Below are 23,070 nucleotides of genomic sequence, written 5' to 3'. Positions count from 1 at the left end.
ATGCTGCTTAATGGGCGTTTCTCATAGGGCTGTGTACAAAGCGCATCATTCTTACGAGGAACAAATAGTGTTAGTTCAAAACTGAACCCAGAATGCCTTTCTTATTTTTATTTTCTTTGTTTTTGGTTTTGAGGCAGGGTCTTTCTAAGTGAGGAGCCTGGCTTTAGCATGCCTTTCTAGATTCTATAGGTGAATATATATGGTCTATATGCTGTGTGGGAAAAGACACCAAGAAGGAAAAGTGCTATTACATGTGGCAGAGCAACATGAAGCCCTTACAACATTCACCTTTTGACCTTTAAGCTGAATTTCATTGGCAAATCATCCCATGGCAATAGATGCATGTCGATAGAGCACTCTAAGTGCTGTCAGATGGTGGGCAGGGACAACAGCATCATATACAGACTTAGGGACCTGGCTTCTCTCATGATGGTTGCTGCAAAGGGTTTGAATATTATGCAGAGTCTGTGATAATCTTGTTCAGTGTCATGGAGAGATTTTACAGATATACGGTTTCTTTTTTTCCCTTTTTTTATTAATCATTTTATTTGTTTACATTTCAAATGTTATACGCTTCCCCTGAGGCTAGTTTTCCAGTTTACAGAAATCTCTTTATTACATCACTTTGTCCTACATAGAAACAAAGAGTGCGTCCTACTTTTATCTCTCTTGTAGACTACTTTTTATCTCTCTTGTAGAGATCTTGGGAAACTACAGCAGAGTAAAAAAGAAAATGGAAAAAATAATTTACAATTTGCAAGAATTCATCCTACCCATTTTGTTTATTAGCAGTCATTTTGAAACAACCTTTTGTCTTATTTAAAATTAAAATAATGGAGATGGAATAGTCATTTAAAAATAACCCTTTGTTTTATTTACAATTGGAATACTGGGGCCTGGTGAGAGGGCTCAGCAGTGATGGCATCATTTACTGTAAAAGCCTGGAGACCTGCATTCAACCCCAGCACCCGCATAGAGGTAAAGGGGGAAAACCAGCTTCGTAAGCTATCCTCTGTCCTCCGTATGTGCACCACGACTTGCATGTCCATACCTACTCACCATGTGCACACAGACGTGCACGTGCACTCATACACACACAAACACACACAGACCATGTGTGCCTGTGTGTGTGTGTACAAGAAATTAAAAGAAATTGGGTGCCGGGCAGTGGTGGTGCACGCCTGTAATCCCAGCACTCTGGGAGGCAGAGGCTGGTGGATTTCTGAGTTCGAGGCCAGCCTGGTCTGCAGAGTGAGTTCCCGGACAGCCAGGGCTACACAGAGCAACCCTGTCTCGAAAAAAAAAAAAAAATCCAAAAAACAAAAAAAGAAAAAAAAAAAAAGAAATTGGGTAACATGATTCACTTCTCAAGTCTATTTTAATTTCTTTAAATATCTTTCAGAACACTATTTACAATGCTTGTATTCTATTACAATGATATACCATGTTTATTCTATTTTGGATTAAAAGTTTTTTCTTTTTCTGTTAATAAGACATTGCGATGAATAGCTTTATAAAGAATTGCTTTAACTTTTTGTATAGTTTTGTAGGGCATGATATTAAAATGGGAAATATTGGGTTGAAATGTGTGTTGTAGTAATCCTCTCTTTTATTTTTAATTATTAGTGTTTTTGCTTTTCTGTTAGAGTCAGGGTTTAGTACATAGTGCAGGTTGCCTGTGCTGCTAGCCAGCCTTGCTGTCCTGGAACCTGTTCTGCCTCGGCTTCCCAGGGCTGCTCCTGTGTCTGCCTGCCTGCGCTTTGCTCTGAAGAGCTTTAGTGCAGGGACACGGGATGCTGCTGTGGGCTCCTTGTCTGCTCAAGTGCTTGCACATGTTCTTCTTTGTGTTTGAAAGACAGTTGGCTGGCTCAGTTTATGAAGCATTTTCATTATAAAAAGTACATAATAATATAAAAGGCTTCTCTATTGCCATGGAAACAACTGATGTTAATGTTCCTTGTGATGTTTGTGTCTCAAGCATCTCTCTCTCCTAACTTCCCATATTCCGAGCCATACTTGCCCCTTCTCTCGTCCCTGCCTCAGAGGATCCTAAAGTTCCACCTTTCCTATTGATCAGTGTTTCCTCTATGCAGTATATACTTTAGGATTAGATTATACCAATTGTGTTTGTTACATTATTTTGCTACTTATTTTTTAGACCTTTATTTTTATTTGTGAGTTTTGCCTTTGCGTATGTCTGTGTACAATGTATGTACAGTACTTGTGGAGGCCAGAAGAAGGCATTGAATTCCCTGGAACTGGAATTCACTCAGACAGCTGTGAGTTGTCTGGGTGCAGGGAGTTGAATTTGGGTCTTATGGAAGAACAGAAGTGTTCCTGAACTGTCTCTCCAGCCCCTAGCTGTGCCTTTTTTTTTTTTAATTTAAAGATGTATTATTATTATTTTAAATTACACATATGTATTTCTGTATGAGCGTATGTACAAATAAGCCCTTTTTCCCATAAACTGCTATTACAGGGTAGTTTATCATAGTAAAAAGAAATGAAAGTAAGAGAGTATGCTTTTAAGATTTATGCATTAAAATTAATACAAACTTAATTTCAAATTTAAATGAATTCTATTATATAAATATTTATATAACAATTTATATTATATAATATGTAACTGTATATATATATGTATATATATATAAAACGTATAACAATTGTATATCTTTATACTAATTTACTCATGACATATTTGGCTACTTAGTTTCTTGCTTTTTGAAAACTGCTACCTTAAGTATGCCTATATGCATCTTTGTTTAAGTGTAAGAGTTTTTTTTTTTTATATTGACATCTATAAAATAGAATTATGGGTTATGTACACATCTAGTTTTGGTCAAAATTACCAAATTGCTCTTTAACACGGTTAAATTGATTTTACACCTTCTAGTAGAAGTTTGTCTGTTTCTCCCACTGTGCAGTTGTGTTTTGTTTTATTTGAGGCAGGGTCTCTCTGTGGATCCCTGGCTTGGCTGAACCTCTTTATGTGGACCTTGAGCTCAAGAGATTATCTTGCTTCTGCCTTCTGAGTGTTGGAATTAAAGGCGTGTACCATCACACCTAGCCACAGTGTACTAACTTTTTTTCCTAGGAACATTTTCTTAGTTTTGCAATTAATTAATAATACTTCTGTGTTGTTTTAGTCAGTAAAATTTGGGTTTTCCTAGATATATTCTTGCTAATTTGTACAAAAACATTGCATCTTTTATGACCAACTTAGGTTCTTGCCTATATATTCTTTAATAGAATACTATTATTTAGTGACTAATAGTCATATATCTATGGATGGGTATTTGCTGCTGTTCAGTGCTGTGAGCCATTGATTGATGCGTTCTTTCTTAATGTATGAAGAGTATTAGATAGTACTAGATATCCCTAGGAACTTTGTCCTAGTCTTTAATTTTCCATGGTGTGTGTGTGTGTGTGTGTGTGTGTGTGTTGTAATGGTTGCTGTTTGCTTTGTTTTTAGATTTATTTTTTTTATGTATGTGAGTACACTGTAGCTTTCTTCAGACACTCCAGAAGAGAGCATTACAGATGGTTATAAGAATCATGTGGTTGCTGGGAATTGAACTCAGGACCTCTGGAAGAGCTGTCAGTGCTCTTAACTGCTGAGCCCAAGTTTGCTTTGTTTTTTTAAATTCTTTCTTCTTTACTTCTATCTAGCTGTGGTAAAATATTATCCCCAGTAGAATTATTTTAGAGATGGATGCTACAGATTTTGAGGGTTAAAATTTTTGTATGTTTTTAAGAATTTGTCTGCACGTATGTCTGTGTGTCATATGCACACCCAGTGCCCGTGGAGGCTAGAGCTTGCGTCCCTGGAACTAGAAGGACATACTGTTCTGAGCTGCCATGTGTCTGCTGAATCAAACCTTGTACTCTTAGAACAGCCAGTGCTCTTGACCACTGAACCATCTGTCTAGCTCCTGTAGTTTATTTTGTTTCATAGTGTATAGTGATCTGTAACTTTGGAAAATAGTTTAATTTAGTAAATTTAGGAGGTTGATACTTGCTTATGAAGTTACCTTGATGGTTTCATGTTAGTTGAGTGATGACATTTTCACATTTTGCTCTGTATGTTGTTGTGAGAATCATAGCTGTCCGTAAGATGTGCATACTACTTGATCTCGAGTTGTCCAGCCTATATACCACTGCTTGAGTAAGTGTCCCCTTCAGTGAGAGGAAACTGGAAGCTTAGGGGATTGCACAAACCCCTGGCCTGTTCCTTGATTTAGTGACTACTAAAATGAGCAAATTATACTTCCTAAGCATCTGGGCTCATGATCTGGTTAGGAAGACAAATGCTGTCAAGCCGAAGTCTCTAAGCCCTGGAGCACTGTTCCTCAGCCTCCGTGTGTTGTGTCCCTTTGAGGTTGCATATCAGATATCCTGCATATCAGAAATCGACATTACAATTCACAACAGTAGCAAAATTACAGTTATGAAGTAGCAGCGAAAATAATTTTATGATTGGAGTTCACCATAACACGAGGAACCATATTAAAGGGTTGCAGCACTCCGAAGCATTAGAACCACGGCCCTAGAGCCTCATGAAGCAGCACCGTTGGCACCTCCGGGAAGAGAGTGGTTGCAATTAGAGATTGCTAGCTTCTGTTTTCTGTTTGTACCTTGGCAGCCCAGACCCCAACAGTTTTGTTTGAAAATCTTCTAGAATGTTCAGATTCTAATAGATAAAAGGGACATATTCCAAGTGCAGTGACATCTATTTTGATATCTATCCATCCATCCATCCATCCATCCATCTATCTATCTATCTATCTATCTATCCATCCATCCATCCATCCATCCATCCATCCTTGAAGGCCTGATATCTCAGCCCTTCATTAGGAAATGTGCTTTTAGACAATTTTAGTCTTTAAACTTTACCAACTACCAGTTTGCTGACTTAATTTTAGTTCATGCAAATTCTGGAGGATATGTCAAAATGTTCTTATTTAATTTGATTATAGGAACAGGAACGGAGTAAAATTTTCCTTTTTTTCCTGTCCTTAGTTGTATACTTTTGAGTATCCTTAATTAGGTAGTTTCTGTCTTTGTCCCAGGTACCCCTTCTTAGAAGGAGGGCTTTGCTGAGTGTTGGGAGTCATTTGCTTTGCCAAAGGAATATGCCTAGTGATGTAATTAATGTCTGGGTCAGGAGTGGGGAGGGCTCGTGCCCGCCCAGAGTGCTGTGGGTCTGTAATGAAGAAGGAAGACAAGCCTTTGAGGGAAACAGCCATATACTTTGCTTAAGTCCTTAAAACTACAGTGTACCCACGAATAAACACATCTGAAAAACCTTATTGAAGTAATGAAATAGAATAGGGTGCCATGGGCCAATACTACACCAAACCTAGAGACTGGATTTCACAAACTTCCATCTTTTAAAACCAAGCCTGAGCCTGCCATGGTAGCCCAGGTCTGGATCCTAGTGGACCTGGAGCAGCTAGATCAGAGAGTAGGCCTTGGCAGCCCCAGGAAGCTGGGCTCACATGTCCTCCAGAAACGAGTGGAAGAGACAGGTAATGAAAAGCAGACAAAGGAGATTTATTCAATTTGGCCACATTACCAAGGAAGCATTAAAATGTCTAGTTACCACAAGTCCCCCTTTTCTTCTTTAAGAACTAGACTAGGTGAACAATCTGCTAGTCATTTCTTAGAATTATAGTGCCCAGTTGATAAAGAAGAATAAATACAAGGCTGTGTTTATCAATGTTTTCATAGCTGGGGTCTAAGTGAGCTACTATTTAATTATTCCTAAGATGCATTAATTGTGCATGTTAATGAGTGCCACCGACACACACGCAGGCGTCTCTCTTAGATTGCATCTGCCTTCCCCACTCTATCTTTTTAACCCTTCCCTTCACCGGAGCTTTGGTTGGTACAGTATCTTAAGCAGTATAAGTCATCCCGCTGAGAGACTGGCCTAGTGCACACCCGTAGACCGGGGTCCTGGAGCGCCCAGGCCTGCCGCACCTTTAGCATGGGAGAGGGGTTCAAGCAGAGGTGGCTTCTTTTTTTTGAAAGTAGAAGTTTATATAAGATTTTTACCCCACCTACACGATGTCTTTGTTCTTAGGAAGTTTTTGAGATGAGAAAACTTTGATTCCTACCTTCTAACTTAAGGAAGTCAGTGCCTGGCTGTGAGGGACTTCAAAGCACAAGGGACAGTAGCAAGACTGTTCTCTTTCATTTTGCTCCTTCATATTCTCTTTGTGAACAGTAACCTGCAAAGAATGCATATTCTTTTTATTTTAAGCAGGGCTGAATAAGGGCTTTTACTTTCACAGCATTTAAGACAGACATAATCTCCACTTTTATAGATATCTTTGGCCAGTAAAACACATTGTGGATTATAGCTTTTTAAAATTTTTTCAATTGAATATTTTATTTATTTACATTTCAAAAGTTATCCCCTTTCCCAGTTTCCCCTCTACAAACTCTCTGTCCCATTCCCCCCTTACCCTGCTTCTATGAGAGTGCATCCCCACCGACCCACCCACCCACCCTCGCCTCCCCACCCTCACATTCCCCTACACTGGGGCATTGAGCCTTCACAGGACCAAGGGCCTCTCCTCCCACTGATGCCAGATAAGGCCCCTTCAGCTCCTTCAGTCCCTGTGCTCAGTCCAGTGTTTGGCTGCGAGCATCTGCATCTGTACTGGTCAGGCTCTGGATCTGGCAGAGCCTCTCAGGAGAGAGCTATATCAGGCTCCTGTCAGCAAGCACTTCTTGGCATCCACAATAGTGTCTGGGTTTGGTGTCTGCATGTGCGATGGATCCCCGTGGATGGCCTTTCCTTCAGTCTCTGCTCTACACTTTGTCTACACTTTGTCTCTGTGTTTCCTTTAGATAGGAGCAATTCTGGGTTAGAATTTTAGAGATGGATGGGTGACCCTGTCCCTCAACCGAGGTGGGGGGTGGGGGCTGGGGGGTGGGGGGCTATGCCTAACCTGGATATGGTCTAGGATTATAGCTTTTTAAATTGTGGGAGTCCTATAACTGAGTAGTGGGGCACAAAAATTTCTCAGCAATATTGGATTCTGGTTATTGTCTTAGGTAGGGTTTCTGTTGCTGAGATTTTGGTCATGATGCTATGTCCAAAAGCAAGTGGGGGGGGGGGGAGGAAAGGGTTTATTTGGCGTACAATTCCTCATCATAGTCCATCTTTAAAGGAAGTCAGGACAGAAACTCAAACAGGGCTAGGACCTGGAGGCAGGAGCTAATGCCAAGCCATACAAGGGTGCTCCGTAATGGTGTCCTCAGCCTGATTTCTTCCAGAGCCAGGCCAGCAGCCCAGGGATGACACCACCCATAATGGACTGGGCCCTCCCCCATCTATCACTGGTTAAGAAAATACCCTACAGGTTTGTCTACAGCTTAGGAGTCATGTTGTCAATTGAGGTTCCCTCCTTTCTGAGGGTACACTAGTTTGTGGAAGGTTGACAAAACTAGCCAGTAAAGATGTGCAACAACCAAACATTAAGTACCAATGAAGCGTACTGAATTCAAGGTGTCTGTGGCAGTACTCTGTGCTGGCCGTCCTTGCTAATGCTATGTTATACAGCCCTACCGTTTGGTTCTGAACACATACACGGACTCGGTACTTCCTGCTGCACTGTGCAGTGCAGTGCTAGCTGGCGCGACCTGAAACAGCTCAGCTCAGATTTGAGACTAGTTATAGTTCTGAACTGGAGCATTTTAGCTGTACACAGAACGTGTTTTGCTTTTAGAGAAACTGGTTTAATTACAGAAACCAGACTTGCTTTTCCTGCTGCTATCTGTCAGTATGTAAGTATAAAATTAATATATCCTTGGGTTATATTGAGTTACAGTGTTTAACTGTAAACTTGCTGTTTGAGGGGCCCCATGACTCAGGGGGTAACAGCACTTACATAAGCGTGAGGACCTGAGTTGTGATTTTAGTTCCTACGTAAAAGCTGGGCACGGCCAGTGTACACCTGTGGCTTCATCATTGTTGGGGACAGAGACAGAAGAGTCCCTGAGGCTTGCTGGCCACTAGCCTCTGTCCAGGTTCAGTGACAGGCCCTGTCTGCAAAGAATAAGGTCAAGTGATAGATGTTGAAGATGTTTTGTGTCTTGTCGTTTCAAGACACGGAACTTAACATTAAGTCAGCATTTGTTTCTTTATCTACCTAAGTTGTATGGAGGTTTCTTTTCACCTTTAATGGTTAATTATATGTGTATATCAAAGACCTGCTTCAAAATAAATTTATTTTCTAATGTTTCTGTTAGTATCTGTTAGTTATCCCTAATAAAGGATTTCATTGTGATGTGTCCATAGAAGTGCATACAAGCACATAGTGCAGTCCGCTGTGTTAGCGCTCGTGCCGTCTGACTCCCCGACCCTTCCTGGGCCTTTGTAGTGCCTGCTGACCGCTGCGTGAGGAAGCCTCTGAGTGGGCGTGACAGCAGCGCTGATCTATCTTGCATAAACATAGTTATTTAGAAAGCAGTCTGATGACTGCATCACTCCATACAGTGAATTTCCTTTTGATTTCTTGTCACTAAGTGTTTGATTTGTATACTTGTTTTATAGCCTCTTATATCCATGGTTACCTATAATGTTCTCCTGCAAAAGGAGTTGTGAGCCCTGCTGGGAGTTATTGATTACATAAATAAAATGCTCTAAGCCCTTCGAAGAATACTTAGGTTAGGAATGTTAAAAAGCTGTAGTAGAGATCAGTTTGTGGGAGGGCCTGGGTTTGGTTTCTTATCCCTACAAGAAAACACAGACTTGTAACCTGACAAGTAAAGTGTGTGAGATAGGTAGATCCGGGTGCCAGGACAGTGCAGGCTACACAGAGACAGACCATCTCCAAGTTAGAAAAGGTATGTCAGAGAACCCTGCTCATAGGCGATGATGAGTTCCTGAGACTGAGATTTTAAGCTGAGGTCTCAACAGTATATAGATTAGCTGGACAGTGAGAGAGATGATAAGAATTGAATATAAGTCAAGAATCCTCTTTTTGGTCATTATTTGGTGTTTTTTGTTTGTTTATTTTCTTTTGTTTTGTTTTAAAGTGGATTATAAAGGGATACGCAGGCCTGAAGCTTAGGTGAGTCTGGTCTGGTAATACAAATTTGATTGTCTAGTCGACAATTATTTCATAGATTTTAATATCTTTCCTTTGCTTTTTTTTGAAAAGATAGGGATCTTTTCTGATTTGCATTATTTAGGTACATTTTGCCCGGTTAGAGTTCTGTGCTGTACCATCTTCAACAAACAGTACTACTCTAACAATCTCTACCCTATTTTATGTTGGAGAAAACCTTTTCTTACAGCGAACAGTGCTTCTGAAACATATAAAACCAGAAGTTTTAGGTTCCAGTTTACTTATTAAAAATATTAAAGTGCCCAGATTCCCTTTTACTTTATTCAAAATATTAAAGTGCCTTTAATGCCACTGCTGCAGAGGTGAGCTCTTTGAGTTACAGGCCAGCCAAGGCTGCAGAGGGACACCCTGTCTCAAAAAACAAACAAAATGTTGAAGCGTATTAATTGACATATGTAGTAAAAATTTCAAATAACAAGAATGAAATTTCTTCTCCCAACTTAAACATCTATTCTTTGTGTACCTTTCTAGAAATTTGGAATTGTTCTTGTGTATTTGTATTACACAGTGGTATTATGGCCTCATTATCTCCAAATCCAGTTACACCCTGTACTGCTGTATAGCTTTTTATTTATAAGAGTAGACAGCAGCAATGTACTGGTTAGGGGTGTGTGTGTGTATGTGTGTATTTTGTGTGTGTGTGTGTGTGTTTTCAACTTGAAAATCTGAGAAGAGGGACTGTAAGTAGCGAAAATCCCGCCATCAGACTGACCCATAAGCAAGCGTGAGGGTCATTTTCTTGAATGAGTGAGTGAGGTGGGAGAGCCCACTGGGTGGGGCCAGTCCTGGGAAGGTGGTCTTGGGTGCTCTAAGAAAGCAGGCTGAGCAAGCCATGGAGAGCATGCCAGTACAGCCTCCCTCGCGGTCTCTGCCTCTATGTCCTTGGTGAAGACTATAACCTATGAGGTGCAATATCACCCTCTTGTGGTCATGGTTGTTTGTTACAGTAATAGAGGGAAAACTAAGGCAGGCAGTTTTAGATGCAAATGAAACATTTAATTTTGCTAGCAGTCATCTCAGTTGTGTTTGATAAAAGTCCCTCTGACCCTTGCTTTTAAAAGCAGGTATGCAGATTTGTGGGGTGTTGGGACACGTAGAGCTCCATGTGTGTAGAATATTCATGTGTTCTGTTTATCAACAAGAAATACTTTTACTTGCAGAAAATATGTATTAACATTGTAAACATGAAACCAAATTTTAGTGCACAGTCAGGGCAAGATGCTGAGAACTATACACTTGCTTGAAGCCTACTACTAATAGATTTATTTCCTGTTTTTGCTTTGCCCTATACTGATTCAATTTTTTGATCATATTTTAAAATGTTAATTTTTTTCCTGAACACCTTTAAATTTTAAATAATCTTTAAAAATTAGCTGAAGTTAAAAGAGAGTAACATTGGTTGCATTATTTTTCTTGTTTGTTCTTTAGCTTCACAATGAAGAAGATAATTCAGAATCATCTGCTGTAGAGCAGCCGCCCGCTTCCAGCTCAGCAGCACAGAACGTGGGCGCTGCCGCCGCCTCCTCCGCACCAGCGCTGGGCCCTGGCTCCTCCCCCCCTCCATATAGCAGCATCCCTGTGGACGGTCCCACAGCCTCAGGTGAGAGGGCCTGGCTCCACTGCGTCCTTTTCTTTCTGACAGTATGATTGTAATTATCAAGTCTTTCAATGGGCTGATTGCCCATTTTTATAACCCAAGCTGGCCTGTAACTTACTGTGTAGCCCAGGATGGCCTAGAACTCAAAATCTTCCTGTGTCAGCTTTCCAACTGCTATGTGCTCAGAGTGCAGGCATGTAGCATTGCACTTGTTAGGTGAACTTTGGAACAAACACAGAGGCGTGTGTGTGTGTGTGTGTGTGTGTGTGTCTGTATATACGTGCCTATATGTTTATGCTTATATATTCATGAAGTTTAATGGAAAGCTTATAATGATAGGAATAAGAGTGTGGTGGGTGGGTGTGAGCAGATAGGGACAGTGTGCACAGTGTTATGCCGCACGTGTAGTAAGGACGCTTGTATTACAAGTCAGCGGTTCCTGCTTGCTGCTGTCTGTCTTCGCTGTCAGTTACTCCACTCATGGTTATTTCTCCAGCCACAGTGTATACTCTCTCAGCAGTGTTCAATTGGTCAAGGATACTTAGTATACTAATATGTTTTATATTATTGTTTATATAAGTGTATGAGTCTGTTTTCTACTATAATCTGAGAAGTTTAAGACTTCTAAAAGTGTAAGTTCTCTATTTCACGTGCATTATGAAGAATTCTTAGAAATGATTGACTCTTAGAAGTCATACTTCGAACTTCGTTACTGAAAACATGTTAACAGAATGAAAGCAACCCTTTGTAAGTTGAGCTGCAGCTCCTGGGAGAGTGCTTTTGTGGCAGTCTGCATGAGGCCCGTGGACTAATCAGCAGCACCACACCACAAAAGCGAGCACGCACAGGTCGTTAGATTGCCTCCTTGTTTCTGTGTGCAGTGCCCATCTGAGGGGCTCATGCTGGCGTGCTCTGGCTCCCACCTTTGTGTATGTAATGTGTAAAGCGATCAAACGCTTGCTGTCCCCCCTTGAGGCGCAGTGTCTGAAAGTCATGTCCCCAGGTCCTCAGTGCTCCATTGTGTGTGCAGGCTTGTTCGTTAGAGTGCTAGCTGGTCAGGGTGCTTGTTAGTGCCTTGGAGAGAGCTTTCAGAGACTGCGCTGCCCGCCACGCCTGCTCCGCCCTCTTCCCCTGAGCCCTCTTCTGCAGTCTTTGCCTACCAGAGAAACGCTCTCATTGGCCAGACACACTCTAAAGCGTTAGTTCTCAACCTGTGCATCCAGACCCCTGGGTGTTGAATGACCTGTTTACAGGGGTCTCCTACACCATCAGAAGACACAGATATCTATATTTTAATGTATAACAATAGCAAACTATAATTGTGAAGTAGAAATGAAAATAACTTTAAGGCTGTGGTCAGCACAGCACAAGGAACTGTTTTACAGGGTCTCAGCATCAGGAAGGCTGGGAGCCTCTGCTCCAGGGGCACTCTTAGCACTTAATCAGAAAATTACATAGTTTTTACTGAAATAAAATTATATTATTAGAGTCCAAAAGTACATCCATCTTTATTTTTTGGGATGAATTTTCATGTACTATGGCTTAATCTTTCCAGATTTAGATTTGCAAATATTTTCGTAAAGCTCAGACAGCTTTCTGTGTTGTTTTTGTAGTGTTACTATTCGGCAGTGTAAAATAAACTGAGAAGCTTCTGCTTTTCTGTCATCTAGAGATCACAGAATAATGTAGCATGTAATTTTAAAAGATTAGATATATTTCAACTATAAAACCAGTGGGATCTGGTATTTGCTAGTCATTTATTGTTACAGTATCCTCTGTAGAGATGAGTATTCATTCTTTTACAGTTTTGGCTAACCTGGTAGTCATCTCTCTAATCACAAGAACTGAGTAATTCTAGATTTGGAACCTCTTTAGTGAAAAGTTACTGGTAATTGTTTTGTTTCTTAGTTATGTGTTAAACATTATCTTTCCTAGTTTTCCTAGTGTTGTATCATATTCACCACTAGCTTATTTTATGATTTTTTCCTCTGGCTCTGAGAAGCATGTGTGACATTTGTATGTTTGATGGCACACTGCTGTGAGATGCTGCTTCCCTCTGAAATACCACCATGTTCGTGGAAAGTCGACTCCAGTGCGTGGCAGTGCAGCACTGAGGCCGCAGTCCTTAGGAGGCAGGGAAACAGCATGGAGGCTGTCATGAGATGCCTGGGTACAGAGCACAGAATTAAATGAGGAACTTAAGTTTTGTTAGTGGCTTGATTCTTTTCTGTGTTGAAGACTTTTAAGATGCTACATGCTGTTGATATAGTAGATTATATTTCCTTAGATGATGTGCGCTATTTAGTTGTATAGTTTATACATTTATAATTTAGTATTATTACTTCAGAATTAACAATATTGTTTTCACTTAGGTTTTGCTTCTCAATTACATTGTTATTACCACTTTTCTGTCATTAGATTACAAACAGCCTCACTTCAGATTCTTAGACTATATTGATAACTTATTTTTTTTCTTAAAGCCTCTGTAGCTGAAAATATACTAAAATAAAAACTTTTCATATTGGAGATGCAGAAAGTTCTAGTATGGAGAAAAGTATATGTTAGTTTAGAAAATATCAAAATACTATAGTTATAGGTAGAGGAAATTTTATATTTCACAATGTTTCACATTGCTTTTAGAATCTGTCCTTTCAGGAGGTTATGATTCTACTATAAATGTCATGCTAAACTTGACTTACACTAATCGTATTGAAAATATAGTCTGTACTTTTATTTTTAAAATGAGCAGTTTATACTTACTATTTACTCTAATTTTGGAGGCCATTTCTCCCAAATGTTTTAAAAATCAGAGCCAGAAACTATAAATTGAAAGAAAACTGTAAAGAACTGTGTGGATATCGGGAAAACTGAAGGAAAGCCTGGTGAAAGTGGGAAGGGAATTAAAGTCTTAAGCAGAGATCACAAAGTGTCCTAAACATTAGGGACTTGGGGCCGCGAGGCCGCCCGTCCCTGTCTCTGGGACTGCGACTGGTAAGTCACTTCACTCCCCAGATCTCAGGGTTGCCAACATCGATGTGAGAGAAGAGAGACAACATGGTCAGCGCTGCGGAGCTGGTAGCTGCCGCCATTACTAACTTCCACCACCTTCACTTTGATTGGCGTGGCTGAGGCAGAGAGTAGAGCGAGCGTGTGCAGACTAGTGAGCACACGTGCTGTGGTGTCCCACCTCCGCCTCCTCAGAGTCTGGGAGCCTGATCCCCAGAATACACAGAGCTGCAGGAGAGAACGCACTGCTGAGGATATCCTCATGTGCACACATGCAACATACAAAGGAAATTACTCTCAGTCTTGAGGTGGTTTTTTTTTTGAGTTTAGATATTTATCATCCCATCCTTTTTATAATAAATATGGGACAAATAAAAGGTTATAAAAGTGTTAACAGTATTTTGTGTTCTATAGCTTATACTATAGACCTACAGGAGCAGTAGTAATCTTTAGTGCCTTGTTATAAGTTATTAAAGTACGATCATGACATAAAATCACATTAAATTCCTTTAATAGCCGCTCTCTACTCTCTCTCTTCAGATACTGACGTGTACAGTGAGTTTTACCCTGTGCCACCTCCGTACAGTGTTGCCACCTCTCTTCCGACATATGATGAGGCTGAGAAGGCTAAGGCCGCGGCCCTGGCAGCCGCCGCAGCAGATGCACCTCAGCGAGTAAGTCTTCACACCGCCCCAGCGGTGGCGCCCTGTCACTTATTTACAATGTGTTTATCACCCCCCCCTTTTTTTATTTAATCTGCATTTATTTTATGCTGAATTTATTTACGTGCCGTGAGTTTTTGTTCCTTCAGTTTCTTCTGGAATGTCCATTTCTTCTGTGCAGCCTCCTCTTCTGGCTTTGGATCAGTCTGTTCCTTCTCCGTGACGATCCTCTCGGTGAGGCAGGGGGAGCTCAGGTCTGGGCTAACCCGACCGTGAGCTCTGTAGGTTCGTCGTCGGCGCATCTCAGGTGCACTTGTTCACTGGATGTACTCAATGACTAGAGAGTCCACGTCTAAACCCTTAAGTTCAGCATCACTCTCTGCATTTTTAAGCATGTGCAGCAAAAGTTCAGTACCCTTTTCTGGCCACCGTCCCTGTGTCCAGCCCCACTGTTTGGTCTGGTCGCACCTGAGCGACTGACTCCACCATTCTACGGCCAGAATGGCACACACTGCTTCTTTAAAGTGACATCCTCAGGTACTTGGTGGCTGTGTGGGTGTGCATACCCTTGATGGCCTGGGCAGTTTTCTTGATGTTCTTAAAGTGAATGCAAAAGTTTGAACTGTTTGATTTGCATGATTTTGTGGGGTTCTCTGGGTCAAGAGAGTACGAACCAACTTCACAGGTCACCTCTGGCTGCTTACAGGCTCTCAGGCTACTCCTACACTGACGTTTTCATCCACGTCAGCTCATTCCGAGCAGCGCTGCCCAGATAGTTCTCCTTCCCGTGGACCCCGTGTCCACCGCCTTCCCGTGGACCCCGTGTCCACCGCCTTCCCGTGGACCCCATGTCCACCGCCTTCCCGTGGACCCCGTGTCCACCGCGCTCTTGTCCACTGCCCATGATCCTTTTTGCCATGGTTTGTCATCCAAGCTGCTGTCTTCTTGTCTGCTCGTGTCTTGCTGTCCGCCCCTTTCCCTTTTCTCCCATCCCCATATACCGCTCACGCTTTGTCTTCCGACTTCTGTCTGTGCATTCACACCTTTTACTGTTTGTGTCCCTAACTTGGTTCTCTTACTGTCTCCTCCATCTGACTGAGCTGTGGGCTCTAGAAGAGCATGTGGGGTGGTTTTGTGTGAACTGATGGGGCTAAGCCAGCAGAATCTTGTGGAGTAATATTTCCTCATCTCAGACGCCATTAGTGATAACAGATTTTGCAAGTAATTTTAGAATTCTTTATATTTCTAAGCATTTATATGTTAGTATATTATTTTTAAGCAAAATGTATACTATACAAACAGTATTTTACTTAGTATACTTTAGAGATTATTAGAATAGTAAAAACATCAAGATATTAAAAACTTGTTTAAATTTACTTGAACATCTTAATGCTGAATAGGATGTATATCCTGTAAGTTATCAGCCTATCAAGAACTGACTTGGATTCTGATGCACACAGCTTGCAGATATATTGTTAGTGTGCCAGTTTCCAGTATTCTGGGAAGAAGGAGGAAGTTGCTTGGGTCAAGGCTTCATTGTCCACGCAGTGGCCGTGGTCCTGCTCATGTGTCCACCCAGCGCCAGGCCACAGGGCAACAGCAGGGCCTGGGTGCTAACCCCACCTCAGTGGTCATGTCACGAGGGTGTGGTTGGTGAGAGTGCCACACCCTTGCTCCGCTCTGCTCAGGCTCAGTCAGCTGCAGGGCTCCCCACTGTGGAGGCACACAGACAAAGGCCGTCGCTGTTCCTGTGTGGAAGACATGAAGAAATGGAAACACACACGTAGAGCTCTCTCAACTCTGCCCGCCATTAAGGGGCAATTAAAATGTGTCCAGTCTCCTCCTGATACCACCACTACAAGCAATTTTTAATGCTTTATTTCTTATAAGTGATAGTATATTCATGTATACAGTTTATTTCAAGAATTAAAATTGATGGATCAGGGCATATACGTTTTTATTTTTAATAAACACTGTCTACTTGTAACTGGAGGCTGTACAGATTTACATTTCATCACTCATTATGAGCGTTCCTATTTCCCACTTGGCATTTATGCCTTCTTTGTATCATTTCCTGAGGTCGATGTTTCCCTCCCTCTCTTCCTTTTCCCCTCCCTCCCCCTCCCTCCATCTGTGTAGGGTTGAGGTAACCATTGGGTGGTGTATTATTGGGATTGGGGTGCCTTTTCTCTTTCTCTCTCTCCACCTTTCTTTTATGAGACAGGCTCTCACTAAACCAAAAATTGGTCAGTTTAACCAGATAGGCCAGCCAATGAGTTTTAGGAATGTGCTGACCTCTGTCCCACCAGCACTGGTAGCTATCTGTGTGACTGCACATGCCGGTGCCATGCTTTCTAATGTGGTTGGGATCCCGACTCTGGTGTCTGCCCTTGTGCTGACTGCGCCCAGCCCTCAACCTCCCTTTTGTTGTATTTGCCTTTAAAGATTCTCCACAGCACCTGTGATAAAGTAATGGCGCTGATGTCTTCTCTGTAGGACCACTTGAGAGCATTAGTTGTTACTGATGTTCTAACTCTTAAATTGAAGGTGAGAAGATTGTAATTGTTTTAGTGCAGTGTTTTGTTGTTTTACAGAACCAAGAGGAAGAGTGCCCACCACGGGATGACTTCAGTGACGTGGACCAGCTCAGGGTCGGCAACGATGGCATTTTCATGCTGGCATTTTTCAGTGAGTGACCTTTCCTGGCACTTTTAAGAAATATTGGGTATAAATATAAATATTTAAAATAACTGAAGGAAAAATTACTGCTAACATGAGGATACCTCATTTAAACTGTAAATTGCCTAAGCCTTTATTAGGTAATTTTGATTGAGGCCATCATGGTTGATTGCAGGGGAAAAGGCAGAATGAGAATTTAAAAGAAACATTACTGACCATCTAAGGCTGGAGGTGTATATACAGTGAACTCTGCATTTCTGCTTTGGACTCAAGAAGACCTCTTTTCAGAGGCCTTGAGCCAGAAGGGTTGGGGAAGGGAAACGTCTGAAGGCCCATAGCAGTGTCACAGAGGTATGGATGTGTAAATCCAAAATGGAGACAGTTAGAAAACTAAACATCATACAACATTGTTAATTATTTGACTTACATAGCAAATTTAAACTGTGAGGGAAGACTGTCATAGTATTTGATATTTCCTAACACAGGGATTAGTATAAATTAAATTCTTTGATAAATATTAAGGCATGCAGCAAACTGTTTCAATGGCTAAAGCCAACATCACAACTAATGTTCAGTGAAAACTTATTAGGTCATGTATGGTTTATTCTAGGGCTAAAATGAGAAATAGTTTACTTATGTAAAATGATACACCCAACTTCAAAGGTAGAGAGTCACTCTTGGTGTGCTGAGCTGCATTCAGTGTGGAGGTCGGCACAGCCCTTCTCCCAGCTGCAAGGCCCCGCCCGGGCTTCTCTTCACTTCATCGCTGCGATGACACAGCAGTGAGGGGAGGAGTGGCGGGCAGCTTTCTCTTCAGTCCCAGTTATAGCTGCGCTGCTATCCAGGATTGTGATATTTAAGTAGTGAGTCTGTCTTGCTGTGATTTTAGTTGGATAAGGCAGATCCAGTGAGAAGGCAGTGAACTCCTTGGTTACAGATGACTGCTTACTGCTTTTTTTTGTACTAGTAGTCTAGTGAACCTTAGTTTTTAATCTTTGATTTTTACTCAACTAGTAAACTTTTATGTTAATATCAAATTCTTCACATATTTTGTTTACATAAAGAATATCTTAAACATTAGTTCCTTTCTTTGATGACATCTTCCAAGAAATCTTGGGGGCTTGCAGACGGCCCAGCTTGCCATGTCCAGGGCTCAGAGCCCTCGCCCATGGTGCGCAGGTGTGGCAGCGCCTATAATCCCACCCCTCACAGAGGTGAGGGGTCCTTGGAGCAGGCCAAGCAGTTAGACCAGCGATTGAGGAGCTTGTATCATTTCCTTTACCCCATTAGCTTTTATTTAATATGTATCTTTTAGATTTAAAAATACTTTCCTTATAAAGGTTGTACATGTTTGGTAACTTAGATATACTAGATTATTTTTGGTCAGTGATATTTATGAATATATATATATGAATGATATTTATGAATATATTTAAATAAATAATATATTCATGGATTTAATGCAAAATATATAGATTTTAGTAAAATTCTGTGAAATTATATTTCTACAAGTTATTTCTGTTTTACAGATACTTCATATAATTTTTTTTCCTTTTGGTATGCAAGAGCCTGGCTTGATAAACAGATTTGTTTGTAATTACTACCATCTAGTGGTTATTCTTCAGATTGCAACTGGGTTTATAGTTCATGCTTAAACGGGCTTTAATAGAACTTATTATAACTTAAGCATTTCAGGTTATATTTCTGCAAACAACATCACAAAATATACGATTTTTAATAAAAATCTTTAATTAGGTTCAATTCTTGACTTTTCTACTTACACCATATATCTTTTTGCTTCTTACTTATGTAATGTTTGAAAACATTTACAATAAAATGTAGTGACATAATTACATTTTCATGTACAGAAAATAAAAGGGAGGAAATATGTGTATCGGAATAATGTTTAGTAAAAATATTAGAAGTAATCTCATTCAGGCAGTATCATAAAGTGCCTCTTAAAAAAATTGAAGAGAATAGAAATGGAGTTGCTAGTCAGTTAATTCAACTCTAGATATGATCCAAAAGATAACTTATCTGCTTGGAAATGAGTTTGAATGCTAGTGCTTTAAAATGTGGTAGATCATTTTGAGAAAACTTTTCCTTCAGGGTTTAGCCATTTGTATTATGTGTGTCAAAATCTTTGTATTAGAATGAGACATTACAGTTTATTACCCAGATCATTCTTATTTTAGACTATAGGAAAACTGAAAGAAAAAACAGTGTTCTTGTAACTTAAACAACAGTAACAAAAAAGAGAGCCAGAAGACTGTTTTGAAATGCGAATTGTGACTTGGTATGCTGGATTTATGTAAACTGACTCTAAGCAGGCTGACAGAGCCTTGCTGAAGCAAGCCACTAAGCAATATCCTCCATGGCCTCTGCAGCAGTTTCTGCCTGGTTTGAGTTCCTGTCCTGACGTCCTTCTGAGATGACCAGTGGTGTGATTGATAGATCTGCAGACAGCAAGCTGTGGCGGTCTCTAAGGGCAGCCCATGCGCATAAAATGCGAATAAAATGAATCGCTGTTTTATTCCCGCGCGAAGCATTGCTGTTGCTGTGATCCTGTTTACTTGTATACAGACTATGACCTCACAAACACATGTCTGTCATTTGTAGTGGCATTCATATTCAACTGGCTGGGATTCTGCCTGTCCTTCTGCATCACCAACACCATTGCTGGCAGATACGGTGCTATCTGTGGGTTTGGCCTCTCCCTGATCAAGTGGATCCTCATTGTCAGGGTGAGCATCCTGATCATTTCTATGTAAATGTCTGTTCATCATCTTGTTGCTTTATGCACACGCATTCCACTGAGTAAAGTTTTACACTTCTGATTCTGTAACTGTGGCAGTTTAGTAAAACTGTATGTGTCATGACTGTGTGAAAGACTTAGGGAGAAACTTTGAAATAAGAAAATGTTTCCAGTTTTTTTGTATCTGTGCTCTCTCTTTAAGTTACTTAAATATTCTCAGCATTTTCTTTGTTTGTTCTTAAGTTGATTAAAAACTGCCTGGGGGATTATTTCAGAGACTGGGAGGAGGACACCTTGCTCAGTTAACTGTAGTATTCAGAAATCATAACAGCATTTCTGTTGGAACCAGTCATGCTTTCTGTTGCTGTGATAGAATACAAGGGAGCCTTAAATAAAACAGAGGTTTCTGTTTAATAAGTTAGTGTGAACATAAAGTCCTCCAAGGATGGTTTAAATGTCCATTTGATCTTAAGGTTGGTCACAGAGATAGCAAGGTCACCAGGAATAGTGTAGAGCTTGCCCAAGACTTTTAAAAATTATATTCAATCTGACTGAGAACTCTAACATTTAGAAATACAACAAGAGACGAGTCTTGGAAAAACTCTGTTTCAAATAATAACTAGTTTCTCCCTCTTTAAAGCTTTGGAGGCTCACAAGTAAAGGCCTATGAAACCGTGGTCAGGACTCTCTCTTGCTGGGTATGTGGCACACACCCACAGCCCAGCCTGTGAGTCAAGCCAGTAAGATGTTGATGCCACATGGGGTACATTGTAAGACCCTATAGTAGAGGGAGGGAGAGAAAGAGGGAGGGAGGAAGGGAGAGAGGAAGGGAGAGAGAGACAGACAGACAGACAGAGAGAGAGAGAGAGATTGATTATTGAAAAATCTTCTTCCCTGTTCATGTGTTCTTTCTAATCCTTTCCTAATTTCCTGTTCTTGAAAATAACTTTCTGTACTTTATATAACTTACAAGATGGTGTTTAGGGGAAAACAAAATAACCTTTTCTTACTCTTTTCTTGTCAGGCAAATTCATCTAGCTTGTTTCTTACTTTTGCCTCTTGAAGGTTTTCTTTGGGCTTTGTTTTTCAAAAATGTTTCTACCTGGCTTTTATAGCTTTCATGTGTGCGTGTGTATGCGCGTGCTTGCACTTTTCTATCTCTCTGTCTGTGATTTGGAAAACATCTAGAGAGAACTTGTTCTTTCCTTTCATATAGATTTTCAGGTTCAAACTCAGGTCATTGGACTTGGTGACAAGTGTCTTTATGTATTCAGCCATTTCTGCAGTCTCTCCTCTAGATTTTAAAGAGTGGACCTAGGATGATCAAGGGTAGTTTTATTTGTTGTGTCTAGTTTTCTGAGAAGCTGTCTGTGCCTCACTCTAAAGCCAGTGGACCCTGAAGAATGGAGCCTGAAGATGAGGGTGACTAAAGTCTTAATGTAGTAGCCATTGTCATTCAGTGTGTCAGACAGTTTACAAGAGAAGTACAGTCACATGACTAGCCACATGTTTATCCACAGGGGTGCCAACAGCTGGAGTAAGCCCCCTCCTAGTTACTACCTTTGGGAGGAGCACGAAAGCTGATTCTAAGAACACTTCTGTGTATTTGAAGAAACTGAGGTCACAAGTCTATTCACAGAATTTTAAATGTTGCTATACAATTACTAAATTAGAGTATGTAAATTTACAAACAGTATTTACTTATTTACTTAAACATTACTTTTTAATTGAAAGAGCTAAATCTTGCTAAAATTTTCAGTAGAATTAGAAGTCTAAAATGTTTACTTCTGTTAAATGCTTCTGACATTTTGATAATACATTTGTTTTATTAATTTATTAAAAGTAGATACTGTACAAATATTAATACTCTGAATGATATTTTTATTAGTTTGGGATTTGTTTTGTAGCTTTGCAGGATTTTGATTCTTCTAACCAATCCTATACTGGAAATATCAGATTATAGGTTTTGACTGTTAATCTGTTGGGGTCTATTATAAAATGATTGAAGGTAGAATCATTGTGCGAACTATCCTCTGATAGTTTCTGTTTTAAATTTACTTCAAATGATGTCTTGTCAGTTTCTACCATGAGCTTAAATCAGCTAGATGCTATATATACACAAAGACAAAGCTATAATACTGCCCTTGCAGATTTTCTTGCTAGAGAAACTGAAAAGAGTTGGAGTTACATTTGTCCAGACGTAGCTGTATTGCCAACAGAACTGTTGCTATTACTCAAATGGAATATCTCATTGAAGTCATAGAACACGGTAACTATTCAAAAACCAGTATTTAAACTTTTCCAAGTTGATACTTTACCAGAGTCAATGCTGATCACAAGAAGAAAGTCAGTCCATACTGGGCAGCCTGTACCTTGAAGGTATTAGGACCTCACTCTCTCATTGGAGTTTCTGGTTGATGCTTATTGGGGGTCACATATGTAGAGCATTGAAAATATATTGTTTTGGTTCTTTCCTTTTTTCCCCTACAGTTTCTACGACTTATGAAACTTATCTTGAATAAAAAGTAATTTTTCAATTATGTTTTCCCCTCATTGCGTGTATTTTATATGTGGGAGTCTGCAACAATGGCAGTTTTAATATATTCCAAAAGGCTGAGATATTGTGAATTTCTAAAACTTTTAGTTTAGAATATAGATAATAGCTCTTTACTAATTTAAAATTACTCCAAAGAACGTATCTGAGAGGGTTTAAAAACATGTTTTGATAATCATTCATATGCTTCCCAGGCTGCAGTACCCTGTATAATTTGTATTTTTACTATTACCAAAGCTGTAGAGTTTTAAGCTCTTATGGAAATTACTAACAAATAGTTGGAAATACTTTTAATTAATTTCAGATTCAAGCATCATTCTACATTTTCCACAATTTTAGATAAATTAGATTCAATATGGAAATCAGTAGAAAGAAATCAGTTAAAATAATCTTGTTTTTTTTGTTTTTAACTTTTAGAATATGTTATCTGAAACACTTGAAAATAATTATTTTGAAGCAGTTTAAGATGCTGTGTAAATTGGGGATTATTATCCAATAAGTTAAGAACACTGGATTGATAAACTTTGAAGTTCTGTGAGTAGAATGTTGTTCTAGAGAAGGTACCGTGTTCTCTGCTGTGAGGCCTTGCCTCCAGCTGCCTGCTGAATCCCCACCTCACACAGAATAAAAGAGCACCTAATGCGGCCAGCAGTAACTGTTGAAATGCCATG

General features: G+C 40.2%; 1 protein-coding gene across 1 annotated transcript in view; it reads left to right on the top strand.

The window, feature by feature from the left end:
- Ndfip2 (Nedd4 family interacting protein 2) overlaps nt 1–23,070 on the top strand; it is a 49,960-nt gene that overhangs the window by 20,809 nt on the left and 6,081 nt on the right. Inside the window, exons 2-5 of the mRNA XM_052190726.1 lie at nt 10,575–10,746; nt 14,290–14,423; nt 17,006–17,099; nt 19,710–19,834. Of these exons, the coding sequence (XP_052046686.1) occupies nt 10,575–10,746; nt 14,290–14,423; nt 17,006–17,099; nt 19,710–19,834 (525 nt within the window). The remainder of the gene's footprint in view (nt 1–10,574; nt 10,747–14,289; nt 14,424–17,005; nt 17,100–19,709; nt 19,835–23,070) is intronic.

The sequence above is a fragment of the Apodemus sylvaticus genome, chromosome 8 (assembly GCF_947179515.1).
Source record: "Apodemus sylvaticus chromosome 8, mApoSyl1.1, whole genome shotgun sequence".
NCBI lineage: Eukaryota > Metazoa > Chordata > Mammalia > Rodentia > Muridae > Apodemus > Apodemus sylvaticus.
The sequence above is the reverse complement of the archived record's forward strand: the minus strand, read 5'-3'. Positions and strand labels throughout refer to the sequence as shown.